Source organism: Typopeltis vanoorti, chromosome 19 (genome assembly GCF_054136105.1).
Source record: "Typopeltis vanoorti isolate ZY-2024b chromosome 19, IOZ_Tvanoo_1.0, whole genome shotgun sequence".
Taxonomy (NCBI): Eukaryota; Metazoa; Arthropoda; class Arachnida; order Uropygi; family Thelyphonidae; genus Typopeltis; species Typopeltis vanoorti.
The window spans coordinates 57,044,137-57,068,603 of record NC_143567.1 but is presented as its reverse complement, the minus strand read 5'-3'; the positions used below and the strand labels follow the sequence as shown (position 1 = coordinate 57,068,603).

Sequence of the window (24,467 nt, the reverse complement as noted above, 5' to 3'; positions counted from 1 at the left end):
AGGATGGGACACAACAAATTTTAGCCTCTGTGTTTTCCATTAAAACCAAAGCTATGTACAAGAGAAAATAATTTTTTGGTTTTGGGGTAACTAATTAACTGATACTTAAGAGAAATGCTTTGTTTAAAATTATTAAGAAACAAGTAGTGAATTATATAACCTACATTTAAAGGGATATGAACCATTTGTTTATATGTTTGGCATATTTAATGGAAAAAGAATAAGTAAAGATGCAAATAAATTAATTACAAACAGATGAATGCCATAAAATAAATATAAATATTTTCAGAGGTCTGGAATGAAACTGTATAGTGAATAACATCCCATACAACCACTTATGAATAGATGCAAGCGAAACAGTTTTATTATAGCAGTAAATGTAGCACAATATCCTGACAGACTATTTCAAAATAAATGAATATGGGAAATTTATTCTAGGGATTTTCATTCACAAATTTTATCCTTTTATTTTTTTTAAATTCCCAAAGGAAAGAAAAGACTTTTTTTTTTGAGTACATTTTCAAGAAAAGCCTTGCTAAACCTTTAATCTTTGGAAATTCATTGGAGAAAAAGGTGTAATAAATTTTGAAACTTTACACAAAATCTGCATGTCAAAACTTGTTCATGCCAGAAGTGATTACCTTATTAAAATAACAGTTGCTTTGTACACAATGTTTGATTATATTTTCTCTGACTAGAGGAGAAACTGTCTCTCTCACTTTAACATTTCTATTGACCATCAGTAAATTATTGCAGGTTCAATAAATTGATTGATAATTAGAACACACTTTCAAGGTGTTTACACCCCCCCCCCCCTTTTTTTTTTTTTTTTTTTTCCCCATCAAGGAAACTTTTTATTAAATTTCAAACAACAAATCTTTTAGTTAGCTGCAGAAAATATCAGTATCATGCCAAATCAAAATAGTAACATATGCAGTGCTGTAACTTTAATATTGCTGGAGTAAGGAAAAGAGAAATTATTGATTGTAATTATTTCCTGTGTTGGTTTTCGTAGATGGAAGATGATAAAAATCAAAATTACTAATCATTCACACATAATTCACTAGGCACATAAACCAACCAATTTTATGAAGTGTATTATTTTTAAAAGCATTTTTATGACTTAAAATGAGTTACCATTACTTTAGAGATTTTCTATTCCATTAAGACAGTTTATTTTTAATTTTACACAGAAATTATCAAAAATAAATTGAAATTGGCATGCCAATATATATTGACAAATTTGTAAAAATGAGCCTGTCCAATGTGGAACAACCTAATTATGCTACATAGCCTAGCATGAACATATTAAGTATGGTTCATGGCTTGAAAAACCATGTCGCTAAAGAAGAAGAAGAATCCTTGAAATTTTATTGCTATTTGTAAGATATATTATATTATCAAGGAAAGACATACTCAAGTTTGTTTGTATCATTCATTTCAAAAAAGTGTTTATATATAAATATTTGTATGTCATACAATTTCCTTGCTTAACACATCCTGATTATTCACTATAATTGTTTAAATCAGTTAAATTACCACTAACCAGATGACAAATCAACATTAATTTTAGCTGTTAGCTTGTTGGATAAAAATTATTGAATCTTTCCATTTCCTGTAAATTTATTTTGTTGGTTAGTGAGAGAGCAATTATGGCTGTTGTGTGACCTGATTACAAGGTAAGTTCCAAGTATGTAGGTCCCTTGAAAATAATTCAAGTGTACTGATTTTATATCTATAGAATAAACTTAAAATAGTAGTAATGTTCTTTTGTATGTTTGATGGTATTCACAAAAGGATAAAATCTAAAGCACAAGTACCATACATTATCCACAAGTACCAGTGGATAAAGGTTTAGATAAAGCGTTCCCTATTCTGAAGACCATTTGAATTATTCTTAAGATATACAAAACCATCTTTGTATTTTCAAATGAGACAGAAAATTAACATAATGATGAAAGTATTATTTTAGATATAAAATCAGTTTTATTTCTTTGGGTATAGTTACAGAACAAATATTTTATGCTTTATTTTGAACAACAATGTCACTTACTTTTGTCTTGCCTTCTGTTTCAATAAAGATTTTTTGGGTCTTGTAATATTGCAGAAAAGACACAGTAGTAAACTGTAGTTGGAAAACTAAGCGCATCTCTATATTTTCCATTTTCTCAAATTTCAATAACTTTTAGAAATTAGAAACATAATACATAAAATTTATATCTATATATATGTTATTAATTACATTTAATTGTAAGAAAAACTGAATTAGCAAGAAATAATGAACCACAAAGGGGGCAGTTTTTATTGTAATGCTAAAAATAACCACTTTTGACACAGATGATTATTTTCACCCCACTTCACAATGATATATAAAGCAAGCCCTTATCAGCATTTGTTAACACTAAGTCATGATGTTGTGTTAAATAGCAGAAAGGTATCATCTTAGGTCTAATTATATATTTAATTTTTATGGAGAATAAATGTGTAGTACAGAAGAATGAGCTTTGTTTAATAATGCAGAATTAAGTAGACCTGAGATGAAGCCAGCCCTTCTAGATCATTACTGAAGATCATTTTATGAAGTGTCACATACTTTTACAAAGTTGCCTTATACAATTGAAATAACCTTGATATGTTATGCAAATCTGCATTGAATCATCATCTAATCGGGTATTACTGAAATCATTATAGAAGTTAAATTTTGATTATGTGAAGGCTGTATAAGAACATTTCTAATCCAAATCATTCATTGCGGAGGAAGCATTAAATATTGGAAATGATTTGTTCCCAATTTTGAAAACAGTTGCACTACAATAAAGGCTGGCCTGGTTGGCTGAGTGGTCAGCGTATCTGCTCTCCAGCCAAATGGCTGCAGGTTCGAATCCTGTTGTGGGAATGAATGTTGGTGATTATCTGTGCGAATGCTAGTGGTGATGGTCGGTAGATGGCATCGGTTGAAACACAGTTGTAGAGTAGGTGCCCTCCCTCAATGAGTCTTTGGACTCCCTGGAGGCGTCACATAATAATAAATAAATAATTTTTTTTTTAAATCATTGCTTCAACTTTGAATATATTTGATATATCTATCCCTTGAAATCTGATTGTGGGAAATTATTTAAATACTTATTTAATTGACACATGAATTAGATCTTAAAAATATTATGTTGCCATGTAATTAAAAAAATAGTTTCCGTTTAGATAGCCACTAGATATTGAAATGTAATAAATAGCTACTGATTATGATGAGCTTTAATTATGTTAGCAATAATGACAGTAATCACCTTCAGTTTTTCTGAACTGCTGATGACTACGTATGCAGTAATGCCATATGTAGTATTATGTATGCAGTAATACCATGCAGCAATTCAAGTATATTTTCTTGACAGTAGGAACTCCATCTTTACTTATTCCTACAGTTTTGACTTCAGTATTATTTGATGTTATCAATTGATTCAAATTTTTAAATGCAACATGAGATGGGGTTTGTTGACAGTAATCGCAGACAGTAAATATTCAAACTTTTTCTTCTCATATTTGTACCGAATAAATACAAACAAATCATTATTATTCAGTACATTTGTAACTTCATGCAACTGTTTAATAATGCTGACTTTGGTCTATACTTTTGAAATTAATTCAGATCTTTTCCAATAAATTCTGAACTTTTTGCATTTCGTAGTAATGAAACTTGATTTAAAAAAAAAAAAAAAAAGTTATTATTATTACATCACACCTCCAAGGAGTCCAAAGACATCGATGGAGGGCACCTGTTCTACAATTCTCCATCTCTACCACCCAATCCACTAACTACAGCAAACCGCATCATCTACACCAATGCCATTTACTAGCTACTACCACCACTAGTATTTTCACAAACAATCACAAACATCCATGCCCACGGCAGGAATCAAACCCACAGCCTTTTGGCTGAAGAGTGGATACGCTAACCGCTCAGCCGACCAGGCCTGCAAATATTATATATATACTACGTTACATTATTAGAGCCAAATGCTTTTGGCTGAAATAATGAAAAGTAGTATAAATAAAAAATTCATTCCCACAGCCAAGATACTGCTTTTGAAATCTAGCCAGTTTCATACAATCATTTGACAATACGTGTGTAGAGGCTTTAGTCCTCACAGCACTTAAGCTGTGAGGACTTCTTATCCTCCATCATATTGGAGGCTTAATGGATTGTATACAGCACTAAGAAAGGATTAAAACAGAATCCACATCCTATCTCTACCATTTTAAAACCCCCTCATAGAAAATTGAACCTTAAATAACACAGACATATTGGTAAGCTTTGACATCTCCTCATTGTTTACCAATATTCCCTTAATTGATACCTTAACACTCTTAAAAAACGTTTTTCCTTCTGACATCTTAGATCTTTTTTCCTTTGCCATCAGTTCTGGTTATTTTTCTTGGAAGAACAAAATCTACAAGCAGATAGAAGGAACTGCCATGGGTTCACCCCCTCTTGCCAATTTTTATATGGAAGAATTTGAAAAACAAGCCATAGACTCAGCCCCTCTCAAACCTTCTGTCTGGCTAAGATATGTAGATGATGTGTTCTCTATTTGGCCTCATGGCCAAGACACATTAGACTCTTTCCTCAGTCACCTCAACAGCCTACATCCAAGAATCCAGTTTACAATGGAAAAGGAAAAGAACAATTGTTTACCCTTTCTAGACACCTTAGTTACACGCCTTCCCAACGGTGCACTTTCCTTCGCTGTATATAGAAAACCCACACACACAGGTAGATACATTCACAAACTCTCCCACCACCACCCTGCTCAACAATATGGCATTATCAAAACTCTTACCAAGAGAGCCCACAGTCCTTGTTCCAGTGGAACTGCCCTTACAACTGAGCTTCACCACATACATAACACTTTCCTCTCCAATGGCTACAGCGATCACAGTATTAAAAAAATAATCAAGTCCTCCCCCTTTCCTCGGTCTTCTCTTTAATAGAGTTTAGAAATGCCATCACCATACCCTAAATCCATGGCACATCCGAAAAAATAGCCAAGATTTTAAAAAAGTACAACCTACACACAGCATTTAAGATCCACCGCAAACTTGCTACCCTTATCCGCTCTACAAAAAGATCAGCTCCCTCCTCTCTCAGTGCCTGGAGTCTATAAAGTATCCTGTTCCTATAAACTGGCATACTTTGTACAGACAGGCAGATCAGCCACCATCTGCCTGGAGGAACATAAATCATACATCTGCAAACATGACTATGGTCAGTCAGGCCTGGCTGACCTTGTCTTGGATACAACCCATAGGATCTTTTGGGAAAAAACCACCATGCTCCACCACAGGAAATTCAAAAAAGAGAGAATATTCTTAGAATCAGCAGCAGCTCTCAGGAATCAACCAAACCTCAACAAATATGGTTGCATTAAGCTTCCTAAGATTTGGGAAATGCTTATCACCAGATGTCCCACTTTACATTCCAGGCCACCTACAACTGCCCTTAGAGGGCGCTCTGCCTAGATAGGACTTTAGTGTCACCCACATGGTTGAGCTTAGTATTGTTTGTTATTTGTTTTTATGTTACATTAGTTTTTTTGTAATCCCTGAAGATATCTCATTTACTGAGACAAAATATATAGGAAGTATTAAATTCTGTTTTAATCCTTTCTGAGTGCTGTATACAATCCATTAAGCCTCCAATATGACATTTGACAATAGTTTGTGATAAAAATGGTGGTGGTGGTGGGGGGGGGGGGAGAAACACATTGTGCTACTGATCATTTTCAGAACCCATGTACTGTGAATCTATATGCTCACCAGTATGCATCACTATTATCATTTCTTTCACTTGTTTTGATGTATGATCATTTCTACCATCGCTATCAAAATCCTATTTTTTTTTTTTTTTTTTTTTTTTTTTTTTTTTTTTTTTTTTAACCATTGACCTATTATTAATGGACTTGTTCAATAACAATTATCCATCCAAAATACAGCACCAAAAATTGGTAATACAAAGTACCTGGTTCAGACATTGTGCATCTATAGCTGTATACTTCTAATGCATATTATTCTGGATAACAATTGGTAACAAAAATTGCAAACTTAGTTTCCTTTGCTGAATTAAAATATAAAGGTAACTGAATTTGGCAAATAAATTAGTATTGCAAGGAGGATATTAATGCTGAATGACATCCTTTAATTATAATTATATAGTCTGCAGTTAGGAAGCATTTTTTATATTACTCATCTTAGTTTTGAAAGTTTGTATTAAAAATTAATGCCTGATTCCACAAACGAGTCTGCATATCCACATATTAATGTTGTTTTAAGGTTATAATTACAGTGATACTAAGCCTGTAGAAGCTAGACCCACTGGTGAAAAGGTATATACGTACTGAAGTTGAATAACTATGCTGTCTAAAATACCCTAACAGATACGTCTAACAGAAGTGAATTATTTTGATTATAAAACTTGGTAGTTCTTAGCATGAGAATGCCTTTGTGATATAGCACTGTTGCTTGTCATGTACTGTCATATCCTGGATAGCACTATTTGCAGTTTTAGGTGGGCTAAATATTTATATCCATCCTACTAGCAAATGGTTGGAAACCTATAATATATATAGTAATCTGGACAGCCTAAGGATTAGGTAATCCAAAATACTAAACATTAAAACCACTTCAAATTTATTTTTTATAGCCACTTCAGGCCACTGATAGGTAAGTTAGAAGACTTGTAATGAAAATCATATACCATTTTCACAAAAAATCCACACTGTGATGAGATTAAATCCCACTGCCTATTTACTATGAAGTGGAGCATTTCTGTGTCACTTATTTTTGTCATGTTGTACCATCATTTTTTATTTTGGTTTAACCAATAAGAATACAATTTGGTCGGCTAAATCCCAAATTGCCAGCCCATCCTCGTTCGTTCAGTATCAAAGTAGATACCCAACAGGGTGCACCACGAGAAGGTGAGGATTGGACATTAGGTCAGAAGCCCTGGTCGGTTCTCCGCATTCCTTTAAAGGCTATGTGGAGGTCTCCTCTCAGTTATACAGCTTTGACCCTTAAGCACCCCTTGGTAATTTTTTTTTTTTTTTATTTTTTTATTATGATTTTTTTTTTCTTTCTGTGGCAGTTATGGAATAGTTTTCTTAATAGTGAAAATTTTTCATTCCAAATTTGGAATATTAATGGCATGGGCTCGTGAAAGCAATTTTTGAATACTTTGTTATGGTGGTCAAGTTGATAATGTCGCTTGCTCATAAGTTATATTTTCTGCATACAAAATGAATAGTGTTTTTTACAGCAAAAAAAAAAAACAAAAAAACATATATATATATATATATATATATATATATCCTATGCTCATTAAGTGAAATGTAGGGAATATTTGCTATTAGAACAGAACAAACCAAAATAATTTTTTTTTGCAAACAAAGCTTTATGTGAACATTTAAGCATTGTTATTACAGATATTCAGCTTATGATTTTTTAAACAGTCAGTATTAATTGATTTATAAATTAATTGGTTGGATTACATTGCATGACAACAAAAGTTGTTAATTAAAAATTCTGTTATGAATTAGTTAAGTCTTATTATGCTAAGATGACATACATTTGCTAATGTTATTTGATCCATGGCAAACCATTTGATGGTTAGTGCTGTAAATTATTTTGTATTCCAGTTTTTTTTTTAATTTTTTAAGCATCTTAAAATGATTGACAATTGATTTATCAAATACTACATAATAGTATGGGATTTTCATTTTTGAAAATCATTAGAGTTTGCTGTATTCCGGTACTGAAAATTGTCAGTCTGTTGTAGTTTTTATTTAAATATTGAATATGGTATAGTATATATATTAGCACAATTAAGGATAAACATTGAGGAAATTTCTGAAACTTATATTTCATTGTTTTTATCTGCCGGCAGTTTTGTGAATAAGACTTAATTCATGAAATCTTCATTCAATCAGAAATCTACATTTGTGCAACAGTGGGTGATTTTTAGCAGTTTTTAGTTCTATTTGCAAAGTTGATGAATTTTTGTCATGCCACTTGAGCACAATGACAGCATGTTGGGTTTGTAAAAGTGCAAATTGTAATTTCACATTATTCAGTGATTTTTTCCATACAGGAATTTCTTAGATATTGACTTATCAGCACAATTACCAGTTGCATTGCCTGTTGAGAATTATCAGTAGAAATCCTACAAGCAAATGCTACATGAATGCATCTTGCTAATTGCACCTTCCCCTTTTCGTGACAAGTTTAAGTTACTGGAAGTAATTGAAAAGATTTATATGTTTTATAAGATATCACAAAACAAACTGAACTTAGTGGTGGGTATGAACATATTTTATTTCTCTTAAATACATATATGAATTGCTTCAACAAAGTTAAAAGGTGAATGTACAATCACTGTAGGCTTAAATAAAAGTAATATGATTTTCTGTTTTCTCTTCATATTAATTTTCTTCAGGTGATCTCGGTTTTGAATTAACTTGTGCCTTTTCAAAATTTTAGTGTGGTGTTAACTATATATATATATATATAGAGAGAGAGTGGGTATCATTCTTTTAATATCACCATCTGTATTTCCTAATCATGCTGCTGAAATGTCATTGGCATTTAAAATAATATTGTTTTTTTATATTCACTAAAGAGTATTTCTTAGCCACGATATTAGTATAAAGAATATTTTTCAGTTAAATATTTGGTTGAGATCCTTCATCTTTTGACAATTTGTAAATGACACAATAATGCTTGAAACATAAGAATTTTTCAAATAATATAATTTGTTAAAATTTCAAAATATTGGTTGTGAGCATAATTTGAATCATTAATTTTGATTATTGCACTTGAGAAATTGTGTGTGAGAGAGAGAGATGTTGTGTTTGTAAAAATAAAGCTTTGTTAAAAAAATCTAGTCTGTTTCTTATTCAAGTGAGGGAAAAAAGTTTCTAGTACACTCAATCACCAATATTCCTTTCAGTACATCTGTGAAAACACTAACATTTTCCAATCCCATCCTTTTTTTTTTTTTTTTTTTTTTTTTGTGTGTGCAGACCACTGTCTTAGAATCTTATACTTTGTGAAATAATATTTTTACTGCATTTTCTATATGTATAGTTTAAGTTTTTGTTTGTTTGTTAGATTATAAGTTTGCTATCATTTGTAATAACTATCCTAAGCATTCTCATTGCTTAGGATAGTTATTACAAAGAAATGATTTTATTCAAGTGTTAATATCGATTACATGAATTTGCATTATTATTATTGTTTACTTTTCATTTTGTCCTTCATGATTATAATATAATGGGTATGTGCTTGATTAATATTCTAATGACATTGCTATCAATCTGTTATCAAAAAATATTCAGTAATTTTTTACCTTTTTTTTTACAGTCAGTAATGTGTATTGAATGGACTTTTATATCTTCATGAATGAATCATTTAATTCTTTATGAATGTTTAACAGTTCACATAGTTTCACAAAAAAATGAAAGTTCAATTTTTGGAGTGCCAATCGTATTTTTTAAAATTCATTAATTTAATATAAATTTTGGTAATCAAATCAATTTGGCAATGACCATATAATACCGGCTTAAGTCTTCAAAACTTATGATCAAATATTTGCATTTTTGCTACATAATTAGTTTATAATTAACAAACTTTTGTTGCAGATTGCTACATGAATGATTATTTGATGTTACTGAACAAACTCTGTCTCTAAAAAATAATAATAATAATAATAATAATAAAAATAAAAAATTCCTGTGATAATTTCAACTCAGCTCTAGGTGATTGCATCCTGGCGATTCTGATTTGTGATTTTCCTGGTATTTTGAACAACACAGTAACCTTCCTAAAAAGCGGATGTTTCCTTTTTGGGGTGGAGGTGGGGAGTAATAGCCTGGGAAGATAAAATTCTTTGTTCAAAAATGCAGTTAGTAACAGTGTTTTTAAAAAAATTAAATATCAAATGAAATTATTGCTTTTAAAGTAAGTTTTAATTTTTATCATAGTCCATATTTAAGAAGCTTGACCATACATAAACTTCACTTTGTACAAGCTTGTATTGTATTCAAGTATATTAATTCACTGGTATTGTACAAGCTATGTAGATATTTCAGTTTTAAATTGGCTGTAAAAACTTATAAAACAGAAATAGTTTGTGTTGCAGTAGCATAATTGTAATCTGAGAAAGAATTCAACTACCCTTGGTCATATCGTTTCTTGACTGAGTTGGTGGATGTACCTACTTTGATCAGCCATAGACAAAGTATAACACTCTTGTCCATGGCTGTTCAAAAACATAGTTTGAAACATTTTAACTTTGAGAATGAGAGAGAGATTGTCCTTTGAATTTTTCTTTTGAATTATTCCAGTTAAATTATCAGATCTTCATTACTCTTTGCATTGTTGTTGTTCCATATCAGATGGAATATAGGAAGATGTTTAACGATTCTAATATAGGATCGTTGAACAACTTCGTATTATGTTCGGTGGTATAAATGTATGTACAAATGGGGCAATAAGGCCATACTTGGAGAGGGTGAGCTTTGAGTAAATTTGTGGTTATTCTATGTGAAACATGGTAAATCTTGTTATGTAGTGGAGTGGCTGTAATCATAATTATATACAGTGGTATCCAAAAGCTATGGACGAACTACATTTTTACCTGAATATGAAAAAAATTTCCATGAATAGCAAGATGTGGACATAAATTTATTGTCAGCATACTAATAAATTATATTACACAAAAAAGTTATAAATTTTGTTTCAAATTTCCTGAGGATGTAGTTAAGGAATTAATGTATAGTGCTTACATAAAACTATGCAGAGAGAGATTTCAATATGGAATATGTCCGACCTGAACTGCCATGCAGCTCTCACAGTGTTGTACCATGCTTAGCACCAAGTGATGCAGGAGTTCTCGAGGCAAACTGGCCCACTCTTCTTTCAGGGCAAAGGGGGGAGGAATTTCGAGCAGCAATGCATTTCCCTATTGCTTCTCAAGCATATTCTATGGGGTTGAGATCTGGGTAGCATGCTGGCCACTTGATTCATTTAATATCCTGTCTCCAGAAGTATCTCTACTACTCGTGTATGATGTAGCATGGCATTGTCATCCACAAAAGTGGATTCTTCACCTACAGCCCACCGAACAATCAAACATGACATTGAAGAACTTTGCTGCAATATCGTTCACCAGTCATAGTCCATTTTTCCAGCACTTGTATCTCGGTGTGTCCATTAAGCATAATGCCTCCCCTTACCATGCCTCCGCCACCACCACCACCATATCTATCGAGAACATTCTTGCGATGGTAAGCAATATGTACCATAGACTAAAATGACTCTCATCCGAAGTACATTAGCCCATTGGTGTCTTATCTAATTTTTATGGATACACACCATTGAAAATGTGCTCTACAATGAGCTATGGATAAAGGGAAGCAGACTACAGTCCTACTTGTTTCAAGCATCTTGCCACAGTTTGTCGAGATATCCACATACCTAGGTTTGAATGTAGCCAACTTGCAAGCTGACCTGGGCCATTACATTTTGCTGCTTATAACCAAAAATCTGTCTTCATTCTCTGTGGTAGAGTGAGAGCGACCTTGCAGCAAGCATCTGGAACACATTCCATTGGTTTGAAATGTTGTCCAGAGCCTGGATACAATGCTGTATGAAATTCCAAACTCTTTGGCAATATCAGTTATTCTGTGGCTTTCTAATAATTCTTCCCCACTTGAAATCATCTAGTGATGTCTTTCAGACGTTATAAGATAACCAAGTTTGCAACTCTAGTCCTTCACAAAAAGAGCTTCCTTCAAACACAATTTGCTTAGTGCAGCCTTGTGCCTTTTATCCTGTAGAGTGACCCCTTTGCATACAATTAGAAAATTTGAATGTGTACCTGCTTTCTACTTGAAATCATCAGTTATGCAAATTGCCACAAACTGATTTGTCTGAATTTACAGTTTCAGAAATAGTGTTTATCCTTAGGTTTTGGACACAAGTGTAGTTTTCCTGATTTTTCAAGAAACTCAGTTTTTTTCCCCAATACTGAGTTTCTTGGATTGCCTTGCTGTAGAATTTTTTTCTGGTACTCCCTTTGGTTTCCCTTTCTCAAACATAAAATATGGTTGCTTGGAGAGGGATAAATGAAGGAAGACTTCATATGGATGTCTGTGTAAATAGAAATTCACCTTTAGGAGATTGATCCTTCATTTTCATAGCATCCTTAATGTTCCTTAGTGAAATTTACCTTAGTGATGATGCAAACTCTGTCACCCTGAAAAACATGATGGAATGCTTTAAATTTTAGAGGACACTTCCTGATATTTTCTGAACTTCTTTAGATTTTGATATCAAATTCTTCATCCAGTTTAAATTCATTCGAATTACATGGGATGTTCTGAAAATACTTCCAAAATTAGTTAGCTCTTATGTATTTATTTTGTTAAATGGAATACGCTGAATAACAATGTTTATTTAATTTTTTTTTTTTTTTTAAATAGTTTTGTGATTATTGACAATTGACAGTATTGAAGAGGATACCACTCATATCAACTACTGCAGTGGAAATAAGTATTGTTATTCAACAGTGTTGACATTTTTCCTCTGGGTGAATTGCATGCTTGCAGTAATAGTGCCTGTAGGGCATTATTCCTGCAAGCTGAGTTTGTATGGTTTTTGGACTTCTTGATTCATCACCTTGCATTGACATAAAATTTTATACTTTGATGATTACTGAATGGAAATATAAAGATTTAAAGTAGCCACCAGATCAAATACTTCTCTTATATCAAAATTTTGCCTAGTGCCTGTCTTTACAATCAAAAAGGCTGAACCTATACAGTGATGCAGCTGGATGGATTAGGTTTGTTCCATATTAATATAAATCTTCCTTGTCAGATATTTATTGTTCAGTTTCCTGCAAAAGATAATATATCAGTGTATGCAAATTAACTTTATTCTCAGATTTATTTTGCAAAGGATAAGTCCAGAGTTCCAGACAAAAATCCTGTTGCTCTTTAAGACTTTAGCTTTGGTTGCAGTGAGTCTATCCCCCCTCCCCTGCTCCTCACTTAATTTGCATGTATCTGCCTCATTAACTGTGCTGACATATCACTGCCTTAGTCCCTATCATCTAGTAAAGCAAAAATGTTAAAAGTATAGATAATTCAGTACCAATATGGGGATATTGGTACTGTACAGGATATTTAAAAAAAAATGAATGCTTTAATTTGCTGGGCTTTCTGACCAAGTGGATAGTATTGAATCCCACTGCAGACATTGATCTTTATAAAAGAGCAGGCTCTGGATGAGCTTGCATATCTTCCCGAATTTATAAGGCTTGTCTTTAAAAAGTAAATAAAAATGTAAATAATTTTGTTGGGAAGTGTGTGTGTGTGTGTGTGTGTGAGAGAGAGAGAGAGAGAATTAGAGAGCTGAAGGAGATCCCTAATTGGTTGAGAAAAATGGATATAAAAATTTATGAAGCACAAGCTTTCGAGAAAAATCCCAATATCTTAAATACAAAATATTTGATGGAGATGCTGGAGAAAGAATCAACAGTTTTGCTTTGAAATTTGTATGATATTGCAAGTTATATGATAAGATATAATGTTCATCATAACACAACTGTTGGCATGTTTTCACGTAGAATAAGTGGAGAAAACTTGCTATCAGTTATCAAATCACTTATGATGGGGGTATACTTTATGTATTCCCCCTCCAAAAAATAAATAAAATTTTAAGGATATAACTTGACAACTGCAAGGTCCCTAGGAAATTAGTCACTGTCTATCCAGCCACCTAGCCACCTCTATAAGAATGAGTGGAATGGGCATGCACACAAAACATAAAAATATTTACTTTTTAAAGACTGCATTATTTTGTAACAACATCTCTTATTTGAATGCTCTTTATTAATTAAAGATAATTTTAAAAAATTTAAAAGAAAATATCACTGTCACCTTTTATTTTCAAAATATAGTTACCTTTATGTTGCAAAATAAAGATAACCTTGTCAGTCGGTAGTTGGGCAAACATTTTGGTGTATTTACTTTGGACAAATGAACAGTTTAATAAATTATTTTCATACATTGTCGATAATTTATGACATAAAGAAACTTCAGAAAATATCTCGATCATTTGCAAAAAATCCCTTTTCTCTCTTTTAGACATTTACAGTTGGTTGTAAATGCAAAACGTACATTGATATACATATTTGCATACAAAGTTTTCCTACCATTAATTTCGTTTTCTTTTGTAAACATCCTTAACTATTAAAAACTAGATAACTTAAATATGTTGTTTTTTTTTTTTTACTGCAGCATTTTTTTTTATTTATTAAATAAGCGGTATACTCAGTATTTTTCATATCCAGTTAATAGATCTTATAATTACATTTCACTCAACCAAGTATGAAAATATAAAAAAAAAAGGAATCGTCTTTCATTCACCTTTTCACACATCACTACATAGCCGAAAAATAGTTATCCCCCAACCTTCATGTAAAAATTGGAATGGGAGGTTTGTACTATACTCCTATTAACAAATCTCCACTATAAACCCAATAAATAATGGGTTACTAGAAATTGTAGACTGCATCGAACAAGGGATGCTACAATTTGTAGATCGCGTTATATAATCGAAACCGCGTTGTATAAGTACCGCATTATACGAGGGTTGTCTGTAAACATGTTAATTTACTTTGTGTGGCAGTGCTCTCACTTGAAAGGTAATTATTTTTTGATTAATAAAAGTGCTAATTAGATGTGTTCCTTGGTTTCTTCTGTGTCATTATGTATCTGTAGAAATTTACTTTCAACTTATTCTATAGCATTAAGTAACTGGGTGCAGGTATTGTTAAAAATCTATGATTTTTAAATTAAAAATGTGCTTTCAGAGGAAGAGAAATTTCTCTAGAAGGTTTGTACATTCGCGCAACAGCCAGTTACAGATACCACTTCAAGTTGGATCTTTTATCATCAGCTGACCAACTTTTAAGGCTTGGTGAACAACAAAGGAAGCTTCTAGATCAAAAACAAAGGAACATTTTCTCTCTCTCCTCCATAAGCTTATCACTATTTGTTGATTTTTCTTCTATCTGCTTACCAAGGTTTAATTTGTTTCATATACTAATACTTTTTTAAACTGGAACCTAACCTGGACATTTTATAATTTTATCTTTTCATTAGAATTTTATTTTGTGTGAAACTTTTGAAACTTCAACTTTATATAGACAGATCATAGTTTATTTTATCTTATTATATTTTATACGTAAGAAAGCAGTTTTAAACATTGACCTGGCTGGGTTGTCTCCCAGTAAACATGTCATCCATTTTCCACTGAGCTGCTCTAAAAACATCTGGAAGAAAATTTTGTCTTTAGTGATCAAAGTGTGTGTTTTTAAATTTTTTCAAATCTCAGTTTGGGCGATTCATTGGAATTTGTTTCTTTTTGAAGGCCTAACAAATCCATACTTTTCTTTTGCTATATTGTCAGGTTTGAAATATACTTCCTTTAGTACTCTTTTCATGCTAGTAGGAGCTTCTAATGATTTTGGAGATTACTCTTTTCACTACCTCAGCATCTTCCATAGATGAAAATAAGCTTTTTGTTTCACTGGACAAGGTTTTGAGCATGTATAAGGATGTTGCAAACACTAGCATTGTTTGGTCATACATGATATAAGTGTACTGTACCTGTGTGCTTGGAGCATCTTGATGATGTAAGGCTTTCATCCCAGTGCTAATCCCAACTGTCTAATAGAATGTCTTACTATGACAATTTTATACATCTCAGTTTATAGGGGTATATTACTAGAATTTTATTGTCTTTTTTTAACTAGAATACTAATCATATAAAAAAATAAAAAAAAGACTGAAAGAGCAGTGAGGATGATGTCATTAGGATGCCCTTACATATCAGGTTAATACTGATTTTTGATTCAGGCATTATCTGTCATGAGTTTATGATGAACAATGTCTAAATCAGAAATCATTACCTTTATTGACAACTTCTACAGACAAACCAGTCAAAGAACATATGAAGTTAACAGAGTGGAGTACTAACCTCATTTGTAATTCTGATCAACTAACACCTACAAAGCAACTTAAAAGGACATGGAAAGGTCTTGCCCTGTCTTGATGAAATGCAAAAGCATTGCGACACACACATTAAGATTCTAAAGCAGGTTGCATTCAAATGTACATATGTTGAACACATTTCTGTGTGTGTATGTGTATACATGCACATGTCTGTGTTTCGTAAACCACTTGAAAGCAGTGACTTCCTGATATCTTTGTCATCAGTTGTTAATATGCGTTTCATTATCTGTATTTGTAACAACATGTGGAAAAGATTAAAATAGTCTGATGGTCACCTGATCCTCCTTTCCACCAAATAGTTATTGGTGTTTAAAGAGGAGGGGGGAGGGATTCACTCTACAAACTTTTTAATGAAGCTTTTAGGCTTTCAAGAACTTATGACATCTCCTGTGGATTGGTTTATTACGATTTAAGCTTTAACTGTAAAATTATTTAATTAGTCTCTCATTTATATAAAAACTATTTTGAATTTGCAAATAGGTAGGAGTGCATTTGAAACATTATGCAATATTGTGTGTTTTTTGCCTGAGTTACCTATTTAGGCAATAGGTTACTTTTCATATAAATTATTAAAAATATTTAAAATTTATATCTGTTGTGTGTGTGTGTGTATATATACTTGATACCTATGCAGAATTAAATAAGAATGTTCTCTTTTATGGTGTTCATTTTGTATGGTGCTAAGCTTTCTTTTGTAAATATAATTCAATATATCACCAAAATCATGAAATTGAAATTTGATAAGATTATCATGTAATATACAAAACACACCACAAATGTAGTTCTTGGATTGTTTATGTAACACCACACGCACACAAATTTAGTAACATTGCTGCATGATAAATGATGCTAGCAGACTCCTCTCCCCAGTAATCAGTGATCACTGGGGAATCATCTGCTGTTTTTTTCTGTATAGTAATTTTTCTTTTACCAAAAAAAAAATGTTATGCTATTTCTATGGCACTAATAGGTATCCCTTGCGCCATCAGCTAGTTCAGCACTGGCTTATTTTCAGTGCATTATATACACCAAAGCTTCAGCACTTTAGGACTGTAATTACATAGAAATGCTCAAACATTTCATAGAACCTGGGGTAATATACTTTATTATAGGTGTAAGGCAAGAACTGATCTGGACAGTCAACTCATTGCATGTGTAATTCATGCATGTTGTATATTTCTTAAATAATTTCTGTAAAACATCAAAAATTAGAGAGTAGCTAACAAAACGGTGGAAAACAAGCCTTTGTAGATATCTGAAATTGTCATGTTGATCTTAGAGGAAGGAATGAAAATGGGACATTAAGAGCTTGTTGAAACAACTTTCTGGTGTCCTATGTCAGAAACAATGGTGCTCATTGGTAAATTCTCTGTTAAGCACACACATTTATTGTGTCTAATTGCCATACACTATATGCACATCACACAGGTATCCTATTATATGCATGTAATGTATGTGCATATTTTGTATGCTGAGCACTTCCCAAGTGTTATAATGACAAGTCATCTTTTTTTTATATATTTTATATTGGCATGAGAGATCAAAGAACCTATAAGCAAATCAGTGCCAAGTGTATTAGGTGTAGGTGAGGACCGAGAAAGAAGTTTGATGGTTTTTTTGAAAAGTTTGCAGGATGTAGTGATTTTGGAATGCTTCATGAGGGGAGAGGTAGATGGAATAAAAGAGGAAAAGGAGAAGCAGGTTCAGTGTGATTGCAGTTACTGTTTTTATTTTAACATGGCTAACAAAGTGGAGGAATGATGGTTTCCACTTCAATATAACAGTGTCCATGGAAATAAATACCTGTAAAGCAGACACGGTGCAAAAACATTCCATTTGAGAGAGAGAGGAAAAGGATCATCTATGAACAGAATTGCTTTTCTGTGAACAGCACAAACATTTTTAGGGAAGTTTTAGGTGCATGCATCAAATGTGAGGAGTATTCTAAGGATAGACAGATTTGGAATTTATAGAGTTAGTAACTGGGTGGATATAAAATAGCATCTTGAGCAAAAAAAAATGCCTTGTTTTTATAGTAGCTCAGGAGAGGGTGGAAATGTCTGTCCAAGGACACTTATCTGACAAGTCTTATATTACTTGAAGGCAAATGTGGGTGATTTGAGATCCTGTTTTTAGGAGAAATGACAAGACTGTGTTTTGTGTTTAAGGTGACCAGGTTGTCTTCATCCCATTGATGGATGATATTGAGATCAATGTTAAAGGCACTGAAGATGATGTTGAAGCCTGGGCACTGCAAGGTTTGTTACATGAGTATAATAAATGGAGAGTACCATCATCTGCAAAGCTGGGAATGGAATTAGTGGTGAGAGTAGTAGGTGAAGAGCATAAAGAAGAAAGAGGGTAGGTGATAGAACAGAACCTTGAAGCAGTCCTTCATTGGCGGCAAAGCTCGAAGAGAGGGAGCCACCATGACACACACAGTGAATGACCAGAGAAAAAGCTGGCTAATACAGAGGGTGGCAGGTAGACCAAAGCAAGGTAATTTGTTTATCAGCTCTCAATGCCAACCATGATTAAAAAAACACTGCAGATGTCAAGAGCAGTTGCACATTTCTTTGCATGTTTCCATGGGTATTGTAGGCTAAGTGGTCATTTGCAGATCTTGATATTGGTAGTTATTATTAACTGGTGGGGTTTCTGAGTAGTGGAGAAATTGACTATTAATGCCTTTTTTCCATTGTTTTGGAGATGATTGAAGTAAGGCTAGTTAGTCAGTAATTTGATGATAGACTTCTGTTTCCCTTTTTTTGAAAATGGTCTCGATATGACTGCTTTCGGCATTGGAGTAAGTACTTAGCTAGTACATCAAGACAGTACAGGACAAGTGTTAGCCCTGGAGCACAATGTTTGAATATAATTTAAAGAGATGTCATTAGTACCAGAAGACGTAATGTCAGAGTTCATATAATTTAGTTTATAATCAACAAAAATACATCTTCTGATAGGACTTTGTCAAAATCTACAATGCTTAGATTCTGTTATTGTAGGAGGTGATTTGGTTTGGCCATATATGCAGGAATTAGAAGAAAAAAAGTGATGCCAGGAGTCAGATTTATCTTTTGGTGTTCAAACAGTGGTGCCATCTAAATGAGAGAGTGTGAAGTGCAGTGAGCACAAGTTGCATCTGAGGGCTTTAGCAGGGGACTAGAACACAGCTTTCATTTGGACAGGAGGCAAGTTTTCATTTATTGCATGCTTCATGGCTGAGTATGAAGCTGACTTCTTGATGCAAACCACTTACAGTAAGCTGAGTTCAAAGAAAAATCTGCTCAAAATAAAATTGATATATATTGAATTCAGTAATCTCATGGATTTCACTAATCTATAATTTTTTAATTGAGGCAGAAGTGTCTAAGCCAGAAGCCTTCTGAGAATGAAAAATGCTTTCTCACAAGGCATTTGATCTATATAGCTTTATAGCTGAAGCAACTAAGCCCTAATAGCTTTAGTATCTTCAGCCATAAACCCAAAGCAACAACATAGCATTTATCCAATATGCACAGTATTGGACTCAAACTGAGCGGTATCATCTGTCTAAAGTCATTCACAAACATCCAGGCCAAGAATATAGATATGTTAAGAAGGAAAAGAATAACTGTAGTCTGCAGCATCCCGTCATTAGCAAATTTTTTTTTATTCCAACGAAGTTCGTTGAGTCAGGAATAACAGATCTAAAAAAATGCTAATACATTTTCCTGAACCTTGATTTGCAAGAAATGTGCAACTCAGAAATATTAAAACTCACTGTTTTAATATTTCCCTTTCTTGGAGGTCTTTTTGCAATAATACATATATTAACATATATAATACATATAAAAAGACTTCTAATGGGACTATATTGATCAAGTACATATAATAAACAGAACTATGCATTACCAACTAGTTTCACCAACTAAGGCTTGGCATCTTCAGGGTACATAACTGATGTAAGGCACTAAAAAGTAAAAAAACTGTTACAAACTATAATAGTTTGTAACAGTTTTTTTTTTTTAGTGCCTTACATCAGTTATGTACCCTGAAGATGCCAACAGCCTTATTTGGTGAAACTAGTTGGTTTCACCAAAGCATACTTGTTTATTATATGTACTTCATCGATATAGTCCCATTAGAAGTCTTTTTATAACTGTTATGGTCAAGAAAATTAACATTTTTTAACATATATAATACATGTTATCTGTCTGTATATTATATAGACAGGTAAAATAAAACACACACACACATATATATATCCCAATGCCTTTTATGCTCTAAAGCAGGGGGTTGCCAAACTTCTTTGACCGTCGACCCCTTCAAGAGTTTCTTGATTTTTTATCAACCCCCTCTATTTTACTATTACGTAATTATGACAGGACAAGCAAAAAAAAAAGACGCTTATGTGAGTTTTTAGATTGTTTATTTTATAGTTACAGTGTTTATTGTATGCATAATATAGTGTATGTTATTATATTGGCTTAACATCAAAGGGATACGTTCTTGTTTTTGATCCTTCTTAACATTACGTATTTGATAGGAGGGATAAATAATATATAAAATATAAAATTTAATTTAGATAACAAAATGACAGTAATACAATCTTCCTATAGATCCTATAGGTATATATAGGATCTACCACGGGCGGGAACCACAGAATCCGTTTATTGGTAAATACGTCATTTTGGCCTCCATAACTATTTTAATGACCTTGCTCCATCTTACAGGTCCTATTCATGTCACTGTTCCCACGATTCACTCTTAATTGCGTTGTCATTCAGGATGGTGGTAATCCAAGTTAACCGAATTAAATATTATCCATACAATGATGTCTTATATTTTTCTATCGACCACTGCTCTAAAGGAAGTAAGCAAAATGTCTTCAGCCCCTGCCTCTTCATTCTATCAATAGATCCACTTTGGTACTGCATTTCGGATTGTTGTTAAATTTTTTTCAAGCTGGTAGCATTCAATTGTGAATGTCACTGGCAGAAATGCTATTGTATTCTGCACTGATAGAACTGATTAATCAGTTTTTCTTGCAAAGCCATAAAAAGTGTATTTACCATCTGAGCTTGTCAAGATAGCTCAGCTCAGCTCTAAGGCTTTAGTGCTGAGGCAGTAAGCCTTGTGTGGGAGTCCTTTTTCTGATTCATTTTATTGTTATACAAACCAGAATTTTTTTTTTTTTTTTTTTTTTTTTTTTTTTTGCTAAAAAAAAAAAATAAAATAAAATAAACACATTTTGACATTGCTACATACCTATATACACATACCGCTTAAAAAATCAGTCTGTCCATATACTCACACTTTGCTTATGTAGTTTTAAAAAACACCTATTTTTTAATTATGCTCATTGATTTTTATTACTTGGGCAAAGAAAGTAATGATAATGTAAATCTAGACTATTCACTTTTGCTAGGCATAGCCTTATTCTGCATTGAAACATGCACATGAATATTTTGACATGAGTGCACAGAATATTAGATCTGATTACAGACTAAAAAGAAACCCATATAAGTTTTTTTTAAAAAAAAATTCTTGTAGGCCTATATCATGCCTGCGTATTTCACAATATTCACTACTAATATACTACTACTACTACTGATTGTGTGTGTGTGTGTGTGTAGTAATGACTTTTCTGCATAATTGTTGCAATCATAACATCACAATATAGAATCATGAATATATATTCGACTATATGTAGTTTTAAAAACTTATTTAAAATAAAAATAATATGCATTCTGTGTTAACTACTTTAAAAGAAAGGTCATAGAACATATTAAACTTCTTTGTTTAATGAGAGTATTACACATTTGGATAAGTTACAAAAATCACTCAGTATTGGTGATTAATTCTTGCTGGCCAGTTGTTTAGCTCATTTCACTTGCTGTTTCACTTTTAAATACAACGTGAACCTGTGCTATTTAGGCTTCAAAATCTTAAGGGTACACCACTGTTTATTTGTATGCATTTTTTAAACTCCCATAGATAGCTTGGGCTCCTGGAAAAGGAATGAAAGGAAAAGAATATAAGGAATACTGGGAAGTTGAGCTTGGTGTCACCTATATACCTTATGAAAAATTACCTAAAGCTGTTGAAGAATTGGAAATTCTAGAAGAAGGAGGATTCATTGATGAGGATACCCTTCCCGAAAAACTAAGAGGTAAGTTCATGGTAGTGAACGCTGGACATCATAAAAATTTGGAAGAATATGAAAGGTGAAACTACACTAATAAATATTTTTTTATTTATTAGTTGCATTTATTGAAGAACATTGAAATCAAATTGAACAAAAGAAAATATGGTGCTCTTATTTTTGAAATGCAGTAATTACAGTGGCAATTAACTTAAGCTTATTCTTTTGGTAAACATTTAAAAAAAAAAAAAAAAAAAAAAAAAAGTATAGTTTCAGTTTATTTTGAACCAGTACTCAATCTTTTCATCACTACCTTAAAAAGTGTGTTTTTATTTTTAAAAGCCAGTTTGTTATTACTGCATCTTTCTATGAAATTGTATATAAAACTTTGCTTCCCTTCGTTTAGAGTGTAATATGTACTAAGTAAATCTACTAAACTCTACTACGCTTATACGTAGACTATATCTGAGAAATTAGTTTTATTGTCAGGCAGTAAACTTTATACGTTCTTGTATTTTTGACAATTGTTTGGTTTTCAAGAAGCTTTAGTATTATAAAATCTATTTGGTGTGCATGCATATATAGTTTTTATGAATCAAAATACTACAAATACGCTTTTTATTAAAGTTTTGTGGTTTAATCTTAATCATGTAGATAAAACTCCATATGTACTAACTTTATTTAACTAATTTTTCTTAAGTTATATTTTAGAAATAATTCAAAACTTTCATCTGAAATTTAAGATTTTTGTTTATGCATATACCTTGCTTTGACGATAGATGTATAATCTGACCAGCAACTGCAATCTGCTGAATGAGAAACTTTCTTGATCGGCCTCATTTAACTGACTTTACTGTTCTCTACCAACTTTACAAACTTTAGTATAGAATGTATTTGTGGCCAAAGTCTCTTTTAATTAATATTAATTCATTTTAGTTTGATACTTCTCTTCACTTTTTCTCTGGCATTCCAGAAACCAGTACCATATAAAAATTACATTTTTGAATCTACAGTTTTGTGTAACAAACTGATCTCTGAAAAACTTCCACAGATAATTAACTTACTTTTATACTTCTGATCAACAGCATATTTTCATGCATTGGAGCATTGGTACTTAATTTTCATGATTGCAATGCACCAATTGACTCTTTCTTTCCTTTATTTTTCATGAAATTTTGAATCCTCTCTGACATCCCAAAAACCACATTTTTGAACATGTGTAACAAATCTTCAAAAATATGGTTTGAACAAAACATAGAACATAAACCATTATGGTACATACATAAAGTACAAGTTGACTTCTGCAATCTTCACTGACTTATTTTTAAACCTCTAAAGGCATCTGTGGCATGCTCTGTAGTTAACTGTGCCCAAAAAAGTCTACATTTCTGAAAATTTGACATTGGCATTCAACTCTTTCAATTGTGACTTTGCAATCAAGTTTATTGTGCTGCATTCTTTTTGAACAAGATGTGAAGTGAAGCAAATTAAGCCTGTATATTATGATATCATTCCAATTATTCTTGGAATAATCATGTAACTTGTGTCCAAATAAAGGAATGTGAAATGAATAGAACATGTAAACCGAATGGCCAACACCCGATATCCTAAAGGATATCGAATAAAAAAGGATATTGGATGGATAATGAGACCGGAACAGACCAATATGGTCTATACCCGTAATTAGTGTTATGATGATGATGAAATGTTAATTACAATGTTATTCCCCCCCCCCCCCCCAGATTACTAAAACAAGACCTATTATGGCAAAGGTGATTTTATATATTATTGGAGGTTTGTTTATGATAACATTACTTTCAATGTTACTCATAATATAAAGGTATAGTTGCTATTTTGAAGAGTCCTGGCCAGTCTTAGAAACTAATTTCAGGTGCTTTAAGAATGTGCTTAATGTTGGTTTTATGTTGTTTGATGACTTGAGAAATTAGATGATGATTCAACAATAAAATTATTTCTTTTGCTCCGTTTCTAACTGCTGAGATCTGAAGAATGGGAATTCTTGTCCAGCAAGTGCAAGAGTACTTAGATATTCAAATTCATTTACACAACATTATATACAAACGTTGTCTTCTCGTTAAACAACCTATAGAATGCTAAGGGTACAATAGTATTGTTTATACTTCTCATTGGAGGTGGTAAACTCATTGTGGGAGGCTGGACTCACAATATACTACATTCATATCATG

General features: G+C 32.4%; 1 protein-coding gene across 1 annotated transcript in view; it reads left to right on the top strand.

Annotated features, from left to right (window-relative positions):
* Positions 1–24,467, top strand: part of Isha (Insulator su(Hw) mRNA adaptor) — a 314,370-nt gene that overhangs the window by 233,924 nt on the left and 55,979 nt on the right. The window contains exon 13 of the mRNA XM_090409621.1: positions 22,113–22,287. Coding sequence (XP_090265747.1) covers positions 22,113–22,287 — 175 coding nt within the window. The remainder of the gene's footprint in view (positions 1–22,112; positions 22,288–24,467) is intronic.